The 18791-nt window shown below is 39.4% G+C and overlaps 1 protein-coding gene across 2 annotated transcripts in view; it reads right to left on the bottom strand.

Annotated features, from left to right (window-relative positions):
* The window catches only part of LOC132654284 (murinoglobulin-1-like), a 41838-nt gene extending 23423 nt beyond the window's left edge, over nucleotides 1-18415 (bottom strand). For both annotated transcript variants that reach the window (XM_060384144.1, XM_060384143.1), the window contains exons 1-11: nucleotides 18259-18415; nucleotides 16931-17114; nucleotides 16053-16212; nucleotides 15889-15941; nucleotides 8666-8686; nucleotides 8231-8399; nucleotides 7765-7849; nucleotides 6937-7045; nucleotides 2699-2816; nucleotides 2432-2541; nucleotides 1577-1738 (exon numbers count right to left, since the gene is read on the bottom strand). In XM_060384144.1, coding sequence (XP_060240127.1) covers nucleotides 1577-1738; nucleotides 2432-2541; nucleotides 2699-2816; nucleotides 6937-7045; nucleotides 7765-7849; nucleotides 8231-8399; nucleotides 8666-8686; nucleotides 15889-15941; nucleotides 16053-16212; nucleotides 16931-17114; nucleotides 18259-18344 — 1257 coding nt within the window. In that variant the 5' untranslated portion in view covers nucleotides 18345-18415. The remainder of the gene's footprint in view (nucleotides 1-1576; nucleotides 1739-2431; nucleotides 2542-2698; nucleotides 2817-6936; nucleotides 7046-7764; nucleotides 7850-8230; nucleotides 8400-8665; nucleotides 8687-15888; nucleotides 15942-16052; nucleotides 16213-16930; nucleotides 17115-18258) is intronic.
* Nucleotides 18416-18791: the final 376 nt, after the last annotated feature.

Here is an 18791-nt window from a genome sequence, read left to right on the forward strand (position 1 = left end):
TACGGACTTTCTTTTTATGCCAGTTGGGTGAATTACTCTGAGGTTTCTAGATACCTTATCCTCATCTAGTTTTGGTATTAGAGTAATTCCAAACTCAGAGAAGGACCTAAAAAAGCATTCCATCTTCTGAAGTTTTACACAATAATATTTCTTTTTGAAGTTTTGTTCAATTCAGTAATGGGTTCTTCCCAGTCTCAGTTCTTTATTGTTGAGGGCCCCTTTAAAATTATTTCTTCAGTTCTATATTTCATTGCTGATCTGTTTAATTGTTTTTTTTAAATACCCTTGTAGCTCACCTTTGGTAGAATATAAATGTTCAGAAATTCATTTGTTTCTTCTAGATTTTCTAATTTATTGGAATGAGAGTTTTCAAAGTATTCTCTAAGCATCCCGTGGGTTTCATAGTATGTGCTGTTATATCTGCCTCTACTTTGCTAATTTGGGTTTAGATAAGAACTAATCAATTTATCTTTGAAAAGAATCAACTTTGGTTTCATTGTACTTTTTACTGTTCTTTCTGTCTTCATCATCACTTTCAGCTATAGTTATTATTTCTTCCCTTCATTAATTTTTGTATTTGTCTTGTCTTATTATGTCAATAATTTGGGGTATGGCATAAGGTCTTTTATTTGATTGATACCTGTGTAGGTAGAATAGGGATTCATAGCTTTTAGAATTGCATGCATGATAGTCCATAGAAATTCTGATGTGTTTTTATTGAACTCAGAAATTAAAAAATTACCTTTCTGATATTGCTGTTTGCAAAGGGACATGCTTTCAACTTCTTCTAGAAAGTAGGTTACAATTTCCACCATTTAAATTTTTAGCCATAAATGTGTGTAAGACACCATTGGAATTCTTATACCCACAGTGGTTCTCAGAGAGGGGAATGCTGAGTCAGGGAAAAGACTGAAGGGCCTCAGATACCTCTGGTAGGAAGTCATGTAGTTGGGTTCTCTTCAAATGGTTCCCCCTGCTCACATATCTGACTAAGCTGTGATACACAGAGGGAATCATTGTCTAGTCCCTGTTGACTTCAGATTGCAGTCTCCTATGTTTTTGTATTTCCTCATTGCATTTCTAGTATTTGGTGAATCATGTCTCTCTGTCCCTCTGTCTCCCTCTCTCTCCCTCTTTGTGTGTGTGTGTATGTGTGTGTGTGTGTGTGTGTGTGTGTGTGTAAAGCAAGAACTAGTGTAATGTCAATTATATTCAGTTACACAATAAATAAATGTCTCATGTTTTAGAAAATGGGCACAATATATTTAGATAATGAATCTGAGGAAACACAACACCAGTCCTTGCTTGAATTGATAAAAACAGAGTTTTAATCATTTTGGCTTAAAGGTCCTGATTTGTAATATATAAAAATGAAATAAAGTAAAAAAGACTATGGAAAATATTGTGTTAAGAAGTATGTGTGCTCATAAATTCATTAATGATCAGAAACCTATTCTATTTTGCTCTAAAATAAGAAAGTTTGGCCTGGAATTGTTTTTTCATTAAAGGACAGATTACTGAGTCCAAGCTGTTACACAACCTCTCCTTGTGTCTTATGCCCTCACCTGTGACTTACTTTGATAGTGAGGTAAGAACCTGCAATGCTTGTGGTGTTGATGGAGAATTCTGCCAGGCCGTCTTGATCAGTGATAGCAGCAATGGTGTTCCCAGCTTCATGTAGTTTGATGAAGACTTGCTCATTTGGGAGAGGAATGTCGTTGACATCCACTAGGCGAACCTAAATTGAACAAGGAAGAAAAGTATAGCCCAGGAATGGTAATACTATACAGATTATAAGAGAAAAACCCGTTTCAGTATTCTATAAATATCCCAAAAGCTGCACCAACTGATTCAGGATGCAAGACATTGCTTTACACAAATCTAACACTTTGAGATCTACACCAGTAGAACTGGCTGTGCTGTGAAAGCACAGGGGCCGAAGGTATCATATTCTTAGCTCCATAATAAATGCTTTGTAGGTGCTTTGTAGATACCTGTTAGTCATAAGAAACCATTGACAGATCCAGAATGGACTAAGGGAAGTAGATGCTTTGACACAGTCACAAGATACAGTTGTTGGGGCCCCATGGCAAATGGAGACCATGGATTTATCACAAATATGTAGCACATGTGGCTTCGTTGAAACACAGTGACATCTTGGGGTTTACAGTTGTCAAGTCCATAGTTTTTATAAATAAAATTATGCTACCTATATTTTAGATTCTGGGCTTCTAGGTAGCCTTTCTAAGTCTTCAGCTTAGTTCTGGGAATTGAAGTCATGCACTTAAGTGTGTGAAGTACAAGCTCTCCCACTAAGTTACACATCTTGCTTTGCAACCAGTGATGTCAGACAAGTTTAACATTGAGCAGAATGCCCTTGGTTGAGGAACCCCCATACAGCTCAAGCATCTGTGAACCAAAAGCACTCTACTTTCATACGGAATGGAATCCCAGGTCTAAAGTCTGAGTCCGCTTTCACAAATACTAGTTTGGTTGTGGTTCTTTCAATTTTAGTTGTTCCAGATCCACTGAACTCGAATCCTGAAAAAGAAATCAGCAAGAACATTGGAAGTTCAATGCAGTTAGGTTATTGCTTGCTTTCTACATCTTTTTTCTACATCCTTTAAATCACATCTTGGTGTGAACAGACATCAATTTTCACAGCTTCCTTTTTTATATTCTGAGTTTACTTATATACCTGTCCCTTCTTCTTTGACATTTGCATTCACACGAAGATACTTGTAGTCATCATAACTTTTCTTTACTTGGAACATAGTGATGTTTTCTTCTTGTGTGATACAGCCATTTTTTTCTAGCTGATATGCAAGATAAAAAAAGGTAATGTGATGGTCAACTCAAACCCACATGTGAGGACTTCTTTCAGAAAAACGAGTCCTTACTGCTGTACAGAATGGCATTCTGACTATAAGCATGGGACTAAGCTTATATTATTAGCGTCTTTAGTTAGTACTAGTATTAATCTATTCCTACTACAAAGATAGTAAGATAAATAGCATCTGAACATGCAATAAAATCATAGGAATAAGAAAATAATTAACAATAACCCTAAATATAAATGACTTTAACTCTTTAAGAAGCATGTCTAGCTAATAAGAATAAACAATGTCAACAAACACACACACACACACACACAAATGAAAGGATAGAAAGGGATTGATTAGAAATATTCAAGCTGAGAAGAGGAAGGAGTATCAATACTAATATTTGATAAAATAGACCAGTGCAAAATTATGACAAGAAATAAAAACCTCACTACCAATGAGTGAAAGGAATAAAAAACAAACAAACAAACAAAAAAGAATGTGGAGTAAACATGTTAGTACATCCAATTTCATAAAAAACAAAAAACAAAACAAAACAAAAACCTAAAAACTACAAAATAAAAGACAGACAGATCCAGACGCAATAATAATGGGTGACTTTAGTACTACAAACTCATTAATTGATCATCTGGGCAAAAATAATAACTTTCAGAGTGTTGTATAGAAATTTCATCTGAATTAAATATTCAATTTATGAGGAGGTTCACTAAGACTCAGGAAATATAAAAACTCCTAAAGCTCAAGATGTAAACAACTCACAAGGCTCAAGAAGTTCCTAAAACTGACAAAATTATAAGGCTATAAGCAGAGTAAAAGAATTCATATCCAACAAACCAGCCCTATAGAGAATACTAGAAACAATACTTTGAATTGAAGACAGGAATAAGCATAGCTAAGAGGCTCTAGAAAAAAATCAAATGAAGCTACAATTACTGAAATATAAAATAGGATTAAATATAAACAGCAACAACAACAACAAAATGACAGCAATCAACATACACGTTTCAATGATAATCTGCAATATTAACGGCCTCAATTCAAAGCACATAGCATAATTGAGTGGCTCAGAAACAAAATCAGTCTTTTTGCTTACAAGAAACTCATTTTGTCTTCAAAAATAGGCACCACCTTAGAGGGAAAGGATAGAAAAAGTATTCAAAGAAAATGACCAGAAAGCAAGCAGACATTCCTGTTCTAACATCTGACAAAACTGATTTCAATCAAAAGTCAATCAGATGAGTTAAAGAACACTTTATTCTGATCAGGGGAACAATTTACTGAGAAGACACCACAATTATAAACATATACGAACAAAACTTTAGCACCCACACTTTCATAAAAAGCATACCACTGGACTTCAAGATGCAAATGAAATCCAAGTCAGTAACTCTAGTTGATTTCTGTACCCTAATTTCTCCAATAAAGCATCTGACCAAAAAAATAAAAATAATCACAGAATGTCATCAGAATTCAATATCATACACCAAATGGACCTAACCAGTATCTATAAAATAACACCTAAGCACCAAAAATATTAGTCTTTGAAGTAGTGAGTGGAAGTTTCTCTAAAGTAGACCACATAATGGGAAATAAAACAAATCTGAACAAATACAGAAAAACTTAAACAACCTAATGTGTCCTATATGACCACAAAGCAATCAAGCTTAAAATCAACAGCAAAAGAATTTCCAAAATTACATAAATTCATAGAAATTCAACAACACACGGTCGAGTAGGAAAACAAATCAAAGAAGAACTCAATAAAGAAAAATTTTAAAAATCTTGAAGTAAACAAAAATGAAAACCCAATACAACAAAAGTGCTGGAATACATTCAAAGCTGTCCCAAGTAGGACTTTTACATTCGGGGTGCTGGTAATGAAAGAAATGAAAAGAAAAGAAATGTCTTAATATCACAAGTCAAGGAGTTAGAAAAAAGAAAGGTCAAACCAAACTCAAAACTCAATTACTGAAACAGAAATAAAGAATACAAAGAATCAATGAGTCTAAGAGATGGTTATTTGAGAAGATAAGCTCAAGAGGCCTTTCGTACAAAAAACCAAGAGAAAGAAAAAAAGAAAGAGAAGGAAATAAAGAAAAAGAAAGAAGGAAGGAAGGAAGACCCTAAAATTAACAGACTCAAAAATTACAGGGAAACATTACACAGACATTAAAGAAATTTGGAATCCTGTAGGGGAATACTTCAAAAACCTGTACTGAATTAATTTAGAAAACCTAGAAGAAAATGGACGGATTTCTACATCCACCCAAACCACAAATGTTAAACCAAGAAGAAATGGACAGTGTTGACTGTCACGGAGACCTTAGAGGACAACCAACAGCTCCCACCATTCTCCTGAAACAATATATCTTCTTACTACATTGCAGAGACATGTCGTTACCCTTACAGGTATGTGTAGGTCTCACCTCATCAAAGACTCATTTTTCAATAGATAGAAACTGTTATAGAGATCCACACTCATCAGAATGCAGAGCATTGCCTATGATATGTGCAGTCCCAACGGATACACCTCCACCATAACCCCCACCTCGAAGGATCAGGGAAAAATCATGAAACAAGGATCAGAAAGATTGTAAAAGACCAAAAAGCCTTTTGAAAAAATAGTGTCTTTCAGACACAACAGGAAAAACACCCATAAAATTCTCAACAATGTGGTTGCCTGAACAAGACTTACACAATGGTAGAACAAGTTAACCTGCCAATGTGGTGAAATGGGGAAATTGCTCAGAGCCCCACTCCTAGAACAAGAGCTACAGCTACAGGTGATCATTGGCTGCTGAGAATGACTGAGATGGATATAAAGGTCTGTGGGAGTCAGGAGTAGCCTGGTCCTGCAGGTAGCACAGAAGTCTCCCAGGCTGTTGCAAAGTACAAGTGCCATCTCCCATAAGGAAGGATTGTACTGACTGAGAAACAGTGCTTAGGATGAAGGTCTAGAGGGTGAGTCTGGGTAGATTCGGGTGTGGTCTGAACCTACAGATGCAGATGACCAGGGTGTTACCTACATCCATCCCCAGCCTTTTGGGTGGTAAACAGGTCTACATCTCCTCTGTTGAGGAGAACTCCCGGAGTGTTTGACATTCCTGGTTTCTCTAATGCTTATCTGTGAGCTCAGCACCAATGCTCTGCACACCTCACGTGCTGTGGGTAAGACTACAACCTAGTATAGAAGCTCCTCAGAAAAGGAGAGGTCAAAGTACCACAAGGTCAGCGGTGGGGAATACGGAAACGAAACCTGGGTCAGCATCCCCACACCTGTTCACAGGCAAACCTGTCATCTCTGTGATTCACAAACAAGCGAGCCCATCAGCTGATGGATGGGTAATCAGAACTGAAGAGGAGAATTTATGGGCACAGAGATGATCACCTTTCACCAGATTTACCAGACTCAGACACTCGATGGCACATGTTTTCTGTCATATGTAAGGGAAAAACAAAACAATATGACAGCAACATGGAAGTTGTTCCCTTTGAGAAGAGGAAGAGTCTGGCAGGAGGAGGGATGGAGAGCATACGGTAGGTAATGAATGAGGTGATCAAGTGTATGATACACATGATTGAATATATTGCAAGGAAGCCCATTGTTTTTCACAATTTACTTACATTTCATACATGCTAATTAAAAATATACTTTCAAAGAACAGTCTATAAGGCATGAAAGTAGAGGGTGCTATGTAGGAAGAGGAGAAGTACATATGGGAGTGAGGACACAGAGAGCAGAGGTGGCAAGGGGACAGGGGAATGTGGTTAAAATACATGATTCTCATGTATGAAAATGCCAAACCTCCCATTTTGTACAATGATTTACACAAAAATAAAGTTGGTGGTCAGCTCAAGTTGTTGAAACATCCCTTTAATTATAGTGGGTCCTAAGACTATCACTCTTGTCAGTTAGGGGCTCCTGGGAACTGCACATATGCCTGGCTGGTGCTCCATCACTGAGCTACACCCCAAGGTCCAGAATATCCTCTTTCAATGCCTGGTTATGCATTTCCTCTCAGCTGTGCTGTATGCATTGCTGTGTCAGTTAACCTGGATATTAAAAATAGGCCTGTGAACAGTTTTCACTCACCTGGTAACTGACTTCTTTGCATTCAGGCTTTTCCCCAAGGCTGAAGTACAGATATTTAAGGCATATACTTATCTTTGCTTGTCCTGGGACAGGCTTCCCGTAGGTGTATCTGTCACAAGATAAATGCACACACACCAAGAGTGTTTCTGAAGCAGAGACTCACTGTTTTCCCACCCATAGTCCACACTGCCAACTTGAAACTGATTCTATCCAGTTTTGTGATGACAGCAAATACGGCCCATTATTACCACTTGACACTTTATTTTAATGACAAGCAATGTGAACTAAGGTATGCCTTTTCTGTCAGATTTGGGCATATCTGCAAATTTCTCCAGTGGGCTTTGAATACCTGTGATTAACATTGAAATAGCAGTTTTACTTGCTGTAGAATAATATCTTTATTTTTGAGGTACAGAAATGCAAGTAAAAACCCCTCATGCTTTACAGTTAAACTTGGGCGGGAGTGGCTAGAGCTGGAGCCAGACTGGGAGCCATAATTTAGTGTCTGTGTTCTCTTTACATGGGTCACTGTTTCTTCTTAGGTACCTTTCTGTCTCCAAAAACCAGGACTCTTTACTGCCTCATACAATTGATTTTATTATTGGTGTCATGAGAATTACCATCAGCAACACAGGCAGTGAGTGACTGAGCAGGAAGTGATGCAGAGTAGAAAGGAACACAATGGAGAAAGGAACACCACAGGGGCCATTCCAGGTGGGAAGGACACGGCCTTCACATTTCTACATATTCTACAATGAGACATTGTCCCAGGTGATTCCGTGCCCAAGTACATCCTTCAAGTTAGAAGAATTGAAAGATATAACTCACACTGCACATGCCGTCACATTTATTTTTTCTTCTTGCATATAGATGGCCTTTGGGACCTTTACTTGAACTTCAAATCTAGGAAGCACTGTTGGGAAAGAGAGGATAAATTCCAGGTGAAAAATGACTTTTCTAGTTGCCTAAATGATCAGTCTCTGTCTCAAAATGGTGATTTCACATTGTGAAGGTGAGTCCACCCTCTAAATAAAGTTAGAACATTGAGTGGTTATAGATTATATCATTTCTTGAAAATCACTGAGGTATCTACTTAAATGAGAAAAACCTAGTAATTTGCTCCTAAAATCCCAGAATTTGTTGGAAGTTCCATGTTGCTAGGTGGATAGCCTAGCTTCAGTCAGATGAACCCCAGCCTTGCACATTTGGACCTCAGTTTGTTCAAAAGAATTCATCCTGTGATCAGTAGAAACTTATAACATCCGATATCCCTATCCAGTCTTCCCAAGCATACCGAATTCCTCTACGGTGAAGGAGTGCTCTTTCTTCACTCCCGATTGTTTTTGTATCACTATCTTGTAGGAGCCCAGAATGGGCTCCAGTGACAGGCTGAAGGACAGTTGCTTAAGCCCGTTCTCTGTGCTGATATTCTGCCACTGCATAATTCGGTTCGTTTTTGGATCCTGTGAAACAGGTTGCAAGTTTTCTAATTCAGTAAAGTATGAAGAACAACAAAACATCTAAGACCACTGTGCTCATGGTGGAAGCATTTGGGAGCCTGCTAATATTCTTCTGGGGGAGAGGGAAATAAAGGAAAGGTGGGACTTAACCAACCAGTTATCTCGAATGGCAGAAGGCTGCTGACCCACAGTAGTTCTATAATACCCCAGCATCAAGGTACTTTCAGTGGATTGAGTTCTCTCTGAATATGAACACTGAAGCTTCTTACCTCAATGTAAACCACAGGAAACTGAAACAAAAGGGAAAGCACTGTTAGTTCAGAACAGAGGGCGGTAACCCCTTTGGCAAACCTGTCTCCAAAACATTATGCTTAAATCAGTAACTAAATTACAGTTATGAAGTAGCAATGAAAATAATTTTATGGTTGTGGGTCACCACAACATGAGGAAGTGTATTAAAGAATCGCAGCATTAAGAAGTTTGGGAACCAATGGTCTAGAAATTTCACACAGACAGCAGATTCCATACATTTATAGACTGGTTCTTAGGACAGTAGTTTCAGTTAGAATTGGATGGACTTAATCTCCATTACAAAGCCACTTGCAAGCCAACTAACCACCACAGAGAAAATTTAAGTATATATTATAGAACTACCTGAGTTGTTCCACTCACTCAATTGATAGGGACTCAGAAATGGAACTGTGGGACATTATCTGTAAGATTTCTCTGATGTGCTGTGAGTCACACCCTGAGCCTTTACAGTCTGGAGATTATAGAGTTTAGTGTTTAAATCAGGTATATTTGCAGTGTGAAATGGAGTTATTAGTTTTACGTATATCTGTTGGCATATTTTTCATGTGTCCAGTTTACCCTTGTTCACTCAAATGCTGACTTCTCTACCCCACTATCTGCTTTAAATCCAGACATAGCATTGTGACATTAACTCTATGCACCTCCTGTCTCAAGTTGCGTAAACATGTCACTGTTTGTTTTCTGTATTGCCAATAAAAGTCAACTTGCCAATGCTGAGCAGTTCAGAGAATAGGGTGGGACATCCTGGTCTGATGAGGGGAAGAGAAAAGACAGGAAGAGAGGATGGATCCAAGGGGAGAGGACCAAGAAACATCAGGAGAAATGAACTAGACCTAGAATGTGATCAAAAAGCAAGTAAAATTTGGAAATCTGAATGGGAGAAAGCTCTACTAGCTTGGAGTTTTAGGATGGGGTAATATTGCAGAGCATATCACATTAGGCTAATAAAATATTTAAATAAATCCTGGTCTCTCTGTGTGGTTATTAGGGTATATACCTCGTTAGGGAGTAACTGCTGCTTTACTAAAATATAAACCAATATTAAATATTAGTAATTTGTACTGTATATACAGTCAAATTGTATAACTTGAGGGTGTCCTGGGCAAGGCACTGGATTCCCATTCTTCATCTAATGGGCTACAAAGGGATTAACATGTGTCCTCAACATGCATCACTTGAAGAACTTTAACAGATGCCTGACTGTTGCCAGAGTAATATAAAGGAAGAAAGGCCTCAATAGCTTCTCTTGCTTCAAAGGAGAATTGCTGCTGACCAAGCCAAGAGGGGCAGTTTCAGAGGTTTTGCAGGAGACATGGTTCTGATTGATTAGATGAAGTCTACAGAGTAAAGACAGACACTGACAAGGTCGTTTAAGATTCTATTGTAACTGAGCTGTCTGCAGAGGCAAACTTATTTGAGGTGACCTCAAACTTAGAGAACACAGCCATTTCTAGCAGCTGATAAGGGAGCAAGCAATGGCAGTAGTAAGGGAGATTTAGTGATATAGGACTCGTTTCTGAAAGTACAGAAAGATAGGTCATGACAAGGGATGATGAAAGTGTGGCACATGTGTACACAATGAAGGTCTATTCAGTTATAAAAAAATGACATCACAAGATTTTCAGGCAAATGGATGAAACTTGAAAAAATTATAATTATAAACAAGGCTCAGAAAGACAACTGCTGTGTGTTCTTTCCTATCTGTGGTTCATCACTGCAGACATGTAGAGTTATGTGTTAGACCTTCAGTATCCGTGGAAACCAGGAAAGAAGAGGGTCACTGAGGTGGGAAATTCCTCAGGGTAGGAGAGATGCTTGATGGAGGTGACGTCAAAGCACAGGTGGACTTAAGCAGGGCTGATGTGTGGGATGGGAGAGAAGAGAGGGGAGGGTCGGGGGGTTAGCAATGAAAAATAAGGAAATCATGAAATTTGCAGGCAAATGGTGGGATCTGGAAAGGATCATCCTGAGTGAGTTGTCCCAGAAGCAAAAAGACACACACGGTATATACTCACTCATATGGACATACAACATAAGACAAACCCACTAAAACCTGTGCATCTAAAGAAACCAAACAAGAGAGAAGACCCTAACAAAAATGTCCAATCCCCATCCGGAAAGGCAAAGAGGATGGACATCAGAAGAAGAAGAAAACAGGAAACAACCTAGGAACCTGCCACAGAGGGCCTCTGAAAGCCTCTGCCATGCAGACTGTGAAAGCAGATGCTGAGCCTGATGGCCAACTTTTGGACAGAGTGAATGGAATTTTATATAAAAAGTGGGAAATAGGAAGAGATGGAGAGGACAGGAACTCCACAAGGAGAGCAACAGAACAAGAAAATTTGAACATAGGGAACTTCCCAGAGACTCATACTCCAACCAAGGACTATTCATGGAGATAGCCTAGAACCCTGACAATACAGCCATTTCTGACGAGAACTGATAGACTAAGATCAGAAAGGAGAGGAGGACCTCCCCTATCAGTGGACTTGGGGAGGGGCATGCAAGCAGAAAGGGGGTGGTGGGACTGGGACGGGAGGAGAGAGGGGCTTATGGGGGGATACAAAATGAATAAAGTTTAATTAATAAAAGTTAAATAAAAAATTAATTAATTAAAAAAAGTCACTCTACATTTCAAAGTAAGCAAATCTGTGAAGTAAGAAATTTTCACTTGGCTACTGAGCTGCCATGGGCTACATCTGAGCAGGAGTTCTAGGCTATATCAATGAACCGTCTTTGGTTGGTGTATCAGTCTCAGAAAAGTCCTCTGTGCTCAGATATTTTGGTTCTGTTGTTCTCCTTCTGGAGTTCCTGTCCTCTCCAGGTCTTAATATCTCCCTCCACAGTGTCATAAGATTCCCTGCACTCTACCCTAAGTTTGGTTTTGAGTCTCAGCATCTGCTTTGATACACTGCTGAGTAGAGTCTTTCACAGGCCTTCGGTGGTAGGTTCCTGTCCTGTTTCCTGATTTTTCCTGTCCATCTGAGCTGAATGGCTGGCTCTTTGACCAATCCCTGTTCTTCTGAGTGGGAAGCAACCTTACCAGGCCACAAAGGAGGACAATGCAGCCAGTGATGATGAGACCTGATAAGCTAGGGAAAGGTGGAAGGGGAGGAGGACCTCCCCTATCCGTGGAATTGGAGAGGGGTATGGGAGGAGATGAGGGAGGAAGGGCAGATGAGGGAGAAGGAATGAGGGAGGGGTCTACAGCTGGGATACAAAGTGAATAAACTGTAATTAATATAAAAAAATTAAGTTCATACATGGAACACAAAAAACAATAAAAATTTAATTAAAAAATAAACAAATAAAATGTACATTCAAAGTTTTCTCATAAGCAGAGTGCTGGTTATATATGAGATCTGATGATTACAAGTAACATTTTCATATGTCTATTTTATAGTATGTGTTAATGACTGCATAAGAGATATATTAATAAAAATATGACATACATAAAAAAGCAATTTTCACAAATCTCCTACATATGATATCTTTTAATATTTATCCTGGATGCCCTGGCCTATCTGGACAACAAAGAAAACTATTATGAAAACTGTGAGTGAAGAAGTAAAATTGTTACTATTAGACTAAAGAATGAAAATATTCTACCAGTTCCTAGTAGGTAGATAGAAAGAGGCAGCACAAACAGATAATAAAAATGGTGGAATTCTCCCTTCCTCCACACACTCCTGGTATGAGACAAAAATCTAAAGGCCCAGCACAGGGCTCTACCTCCTAATGCTAAGGCACCTCTGCAGCGACCAGTCTGACACACATGGTTCTAAGCCAAGACCAGGATAGACTAACCCTAAAGTCTCTGTCTTTGTTCAAATGGATCACTCCTAAATGAGGGAAGGAAGACATCTCAAAGATGCTTCAGAACCCAGCCTTCAGAGAAAGAGAGGCAGGGCTTCCCAGGCCCCTCTGCAGAGGGCCCTCCCACCCATGTGCCTGCTGTGTGCTTGTTTCTTCACCTCTGAAAAAATCCTTTCTCCACTGACTGCTTCTGCCTGCTGTGTTAAAGGTCTTTCCTCTCTTTAATTCTTTAACTGGAAGAGAAATGAACCCTACACATTATTAGCAAGATCACTTTATAACCGGCACACAAAACCTTTTGGAATCCAAGATAAGTCAGTTTGACTAAAGAATTCAGCAAGATCAACATGGAAAATGAGTAATCATATACATAGAAAAATCTTAATTGCATTAAAAATGAAGGCAACAAATTATAAATTCTATAAACTCCATTCATCAATGAAAACTCTGACTTGGGAAATAAGTCAATTAAGAAGTTGAATAGGACTAAGAAGAACATTGCAAACTACTAAGGAATCTGTAAAAGGAATCTAAAATAATGGTTAGATATATGTGTACTAGCAGACACATGTGCTATTAAATGATTCCTACTGTTCCAAGGCAATATATATACTATTAAAATACACATCAAATTTCTAGTCTGATTGTACAACTGCAACCTGATAGTAAAATCTATATCAACATCTCAGAGTAGTTGATGAAATTCTGAAGAAAGGATTAATTCCTGGAAGTGAATTTACCCATCATAAAAATGAAAGTGTTGTAACTATGATGAATCCGGGAGGTGAAAGACGGGAGAGAGAGGCAGTTGGTCACATGTGAGCTGCTGTGGAATAAGTACCTGGTCTTCATCGAAGAATCTACGTAACAAGCAGGTACAATCGCCTGCTGTAGTCCTAGCTGGAGAAGCAGAGACAGAGAGCTCTAGAGGGGTCATTGGCCAGGCAGCCTAGCCAGACCATCAAGGCTAGGATCATCAACCCAGGCTAGGGGGAAACTCTGACTTAGAACTCAAGGTGTATGACACCCCAAACTGACACCCAAGATTGTCTCCTGGCTAGCATACACATGTGTATACACACACATGTGCAGACAAGTGAACATGTGTTACACAGAGACACACAAAGAACTAGGAAGTGATCAACAACTGTGGTGGTTTGAATGGGTTTGGCCTCCATAGACTCATGTGTTTGACTGGTTGGCCATAGGGAGTGGCATGATTAGGAGGTGTGGCCTTGTTTGAGTAGGGATGGTCTTGGTGGAGGAAATGTGTCACTGTGGGGGTGGGGCTTTGAGGTCTCAAATGGTCAAGCTACACCCAGTGTGGCACACAGTCTTTTCCTGCTGCCTTCAGATCAAGATGTAGAACTCTCAGCTCCTTCTCCAGAACCATGTCTGCCTGCATGCCACCATGCTTTGTGCCATGAGGATAATGGACGAAACCTCTGAAACTGTAAGCCAGCACCAAGTAATTATTTTTTGTTTTTGTTTTTAATATATAAGAGTGACCATAGTCATGGTGTCTTTTCACAGTAAACAATAAAACCTTAACTAAGACAACAACCTACACTGGAACTTTCAGTGTCAGAGCCTACAGAGATAGGTAAAGGGATTAAGGATTGTCCAGAAGAACTATATACATGTGTATACAATGAAGGATCAAAATAGAAAAAACACTATGAGTGAGGCAACCCAGACCCAGAAAGACAAACATGATATGTACTCACTTAAAGTGGATATTAAGTATAAAATAAATCACAATCACACTGTCGTCCACAGACCCACAGAGTCTGTGTAACAAGGAGGGCTTTACGGGGATGTAGAGATCTTCCTAGGAAGGGAAAATAGAATGGATCTTTTGAGTGGGGTAAGAGTGGAGGCAGAAAGGTTCAAGCAGGGGAGGGATGAATGAAGAGAGAGTTTGGGGAGAGATGGAGAGATGATCGGAACAGGAGGCATTTAAGGTGCAGTATGGAAATCTATTGTGGTGTAAACTCCCTTGAACCTATGAAAGTGACCTCACTGAGGACTCCTAGCAATGGAGGATTTGACACCTGAAAGGCCATCTTTTGTGACCAGTCAAGGCTCTCAGAGGTGGGACTGGGCCCAAGCCACAAGAGGCAGCTTATGCCCCATACTGCCTGTGTGGCCAGGAATGAGATGCTGGATGACTGGATGGCTCTTTTGCCTGCTCTTGGGAGCCCTTTCCTTTTACAGGGTTGTCTTACTCAGCTTTCATATGAGGGCATGGGCCTATTCTTATCGTATCTTGTTGTGATGTGTTCAGCTGATATCAGTAGATGGGCTGCTCTTTTCTGAAGTGAAACAGATCTGGAGAAGGAAGTTTAGGGGAGAGACTAGGGAGAGTGGAGGAAGAGGAGGCTGCACTTGTGACAGAAGAATAATAGTAGAAAATAGAAAAAATTATCCTTGGTAGAATTACACAGAAGACTATTGGTTAAATACAATGTTTAGACTTGCCAACAAATGGTGTCTATAGTAATTTCTTATTTTCAAAGAACTAATTAAGTAAAAGTGGATTATGATTTTGTTTACTTTTTAACTAGTTCTTTGAGATTTTGTACAGTGTTTTAAGATGATAGTCAACCCTCCCTCCATTTATACTAGATCTACCACCCTTCCCTACTCATATGACTTAGGGTTCTCTATTTTTTTTCACCCATTAATTTGTTTTGAACTGCCCATTTATTCTTGGATGTGTGGACTTCCATTGGAATATGGTTGACTTACCAGTGTCTGCCCTCTTAAAGACAACCGACTTTTTCCCAGTAGCTGTCAGTTAACAAGAGCTCCTCAGCTAGGAGTGGGGCTTCATGTACATCTCCCCTCTCCATGCTAGGCTTTGGTCGGGCTTGATAGTGTATGTGCTTGTGCCTGCTAACACAAGTGTAAGTACAAACGTGCAGCTGCCATATTGTGTTTAGAGGACTGTTCCCTGGTATTTATTCTGGCTCTGACAGTATTCACCTCTGCTTCTTACAGTTTTTCCTCCTTCTCTGACACAATTATCTCTGTGCCTTTGGAGGAGAGGATGTGATTTTGATGTCCAATTTAGGCTTTCACATTCTACAGTCAAGCTGGTAGTGACTGGAATCATCATCCCTACTAGCCACCTTTCATAGTGTGGCAAGAAGATACTTAATCAGGAATCGACTGAAAAATAAGGACTTTCACATAAGGAAGACATAAAATGGCCAAATGTAACTGAGAAAGGGCATAAATAGGCAAAAGATCAGAATCAAAACCAGATCAACTCATACTTTAGAAAGGGGCTGGAAATTAGAATATTAAGGTGGCATTTTGTCTTGATGAACTCACCAATACCCACTAGTGAAAGACTCACCAACTCATTCAGAGGGTGTAGATTTTTATCCATAGAGACAACCCTAAAGTTGACTGGAAAGAGAGAGAGAGAGAGAATTTTCTAGTGAGGTCCAGAGACTCAGTCTTCTCTTGCCATGCTCAGGACGGCATCTTAATTCCTTTGCCCACTCTGTAGCTTCATACCTGACTGTCCTGGCTTGTACACTGGTTTGTCTGTCTGGAGAAAGACAACGCTTTCTTTGTTCTTCACCAGCACCACCGTCTTTTTGCTGAATTCATGTGCTGGCCCTTTGATGTGGACAGAGAGGGACACCTTCTCCTCAGAAAGGAAAAGTCTGGGGAGCTGAGAAAGAGAGGAATACAAGACCCTTAACTGTCTGACCCTCTGCAGCTTTTAGATTTCCTTTTTCACTTCATCTGCTTCCACATCACAGGAAGGAGATGGGTCACGTCAATTTTTGTTTAAATGTTATGTAGAGGATAAAAGTGTCAGAATAAAAACTAGAAAACACAATTGTATGTGATTCAATGGAAGCACCAAACAGTCATTTTTATGGAGTAAATATGGTCTTGATTGAAAATTAACTCTAACTCTGAAACTGATGTAGAGGGAAAGACAATACATTAATGGTGGTAGAAATTAGGAGATAATATATTAGTGGTGGTAGATACTGTGTCTTGAGGATAGGCCCTGAACAAGAAACCAATACTTATTCAGAAGAGTTGTGGACCTTATTAGCTCAGTGTTACTTGAAAGTTCGTGACTCACTAGCAAAATGTACTACGCATTGGAAAAACGTCTGTTTCTCTGGGTGGTTAAACTTTTGAGAAAATTCATTGGGAAAGCAGCATAAGTACAAGAATTGGCTCTTCCCATTTTAGGTGTGAAAATCCATGGTATTTTTTAATTCGGTAAATTTCTAAGTTTCTCCTGTCTTGAAGTCAAAGATATGTTTCTAGAGTGATCTTTTTTAGAAATCTGTATGTGTATTATAGATGCATATCAACACACATATGTACATGTATGTATAAACAAATCAGAACAGGTTTCTGGTACTCACAGTAAAGGACACACAGCGGAACAAGTCCTTGTCGACCACAAGCTCATTGAACAGGCTTCTGTTTCCCCAGCCATACAGCAAGGTGGCTGTGACTGTCACCGTCTCATTCAGATGGTATAGATGGAGGCAGATTTTCTCAGGGGTCTCAGTGAGGAGCTGGGAAGGGACCAGCACCATATACTTCCTGGAAAGGAAGGAGTTTGGGCCAGCCCAGGACAGATATCAGTGTTTAAGAGTGTAGTTTCATCACAGTAACCCCTGCCATCCATATTTCCACAGTCTGAGATGGCAGTTGACAGCATGATACAGCAGAGTGGCAGGACGATTATCGATTTTTGTAGTGGTGATAACTCAACTTCTGCTGTGTAACCCACCAAGGCAGGTTCAAGTGACAGGTGGTCCCTGCACTAAGCAGCCAGCATTCAAGTTCTTGCAGGTTTTTCTTTTCTTTAAATGAAGATATGGAGGGAAAATTTATATTTTCCAGAAACATTCATCAGAACTGTTCTTCATTACCATTTTTAATTCTTGGGAAAGAACTTAGTACTTGTTTTTATTTTTGGGTACTCTCCATCCTCAATTTATAATATGACTGTGAAATTCAGAGTTGCATAATTCACTTATATTACACTTGAGCATGAGTGAAAAGCTCTCTGTAGAAACCATTCTTTCTTTTCCTAGCATTACAGATTTTGTTTCAAAATAGCTAAAAATCTATGTGATCACTGCTGTACCACAGTATCACCAGGTTCATAAATGTATTTTTCTGATCTCAAAAGAGCAAAAAAAAAATTTCGCTAACAATGTAATTCTAATAATGTGGATACTTTGGACACCAAACAAGTTCTACTGGTAGTTTAATCCAAGCCCTTGATCCTAACAGGAGTGTTGTTATAGACAAACATCCACCGAGTTCTGGTGTGCCCAAAGTCTCACCTGTACCAAGGTTAGACTGTAGCCTATTCATTTCCAACCAAGAGTCCCAACAGTTTAAATGGTCATTTTCCAAGTGAGTAAGAAGGTTCAACAAATAAGAATTTCTCTGACCACTGGGATTTTAGATATTCCTGGTATCTAGGAGGAATGCTGTTCTAAATCACATAATACCTCAGTTTAGCCACACTGATCCCTTTAGAGTTCTAAAAACAAAAAGATTATACATAATCATGTAATGCTAGAGTTGGGAAACACACACACATATAATTACTGTTTGTTAATTTTATAGCAAAAAGACTTTGGGAAGGTTTTCCGGAGAAGGGACTGTGAAAGGAAAGGAATGGTTTTGATTGGAGGAGGAAAGATATAGGAGAGTCCTTCGTGGTACTCACGGATCTGAATGGATCGAGGAAGCAGAAGGCAGAAAGACAAGAAGAACTGAAATGAGACATGGCAGAGCCTGTCTGTTCTTCCACATGGTGTAGGAAGAAAGGACAGGAGGACAGGGCTTATGGTGTCCTCTTTCTTAACCCTGTTTCTAGAGATTTCCCCAATCCACCCTGGCTATTTATGAGTACTCTGTGCAAACAGGAAGCTTTGCCAAAGGTGTCTAAATAGAAGAGTGGAATTTCTGTAAGAGTTCTTTGTTAGTGTCACTGCATTCAGTGATGGCCTCTGGACAACTCAAATAAGTTACAACAGTCTCAGGAAAGGTGCCAGATGGTGGATGGTGCTGGTAAAGGGTCAAGGCCATGCAAACCCATAATGCACATAGACTTGCCTGGTTTGAATTAGAGAAGGCTTTCTCAGCCTTAATGACCAATAAACCTTTGCAGTACATGACTGTGCTGTGATTGTGTGACATTTGTCACCTCACTGCTTCTACTCACCTAGAATCTCTTAGCACTACTTTGAATGAGACCTC

Source organism: Meriones unguiculatus, chromosome 5 (assembly GCF_030254825.1).
Source record: "Meriones unguiculatus strain TT.TT164.6M chromosome 5, Bangor_MerUng_6.1, whole genome shotgun sequence".
Lineage (NCBI taxonomy): Eukaryota > Metazoa > Chordata > Mammalia > Rodentia > Muridae > Meriones > Meriones unguiculatus.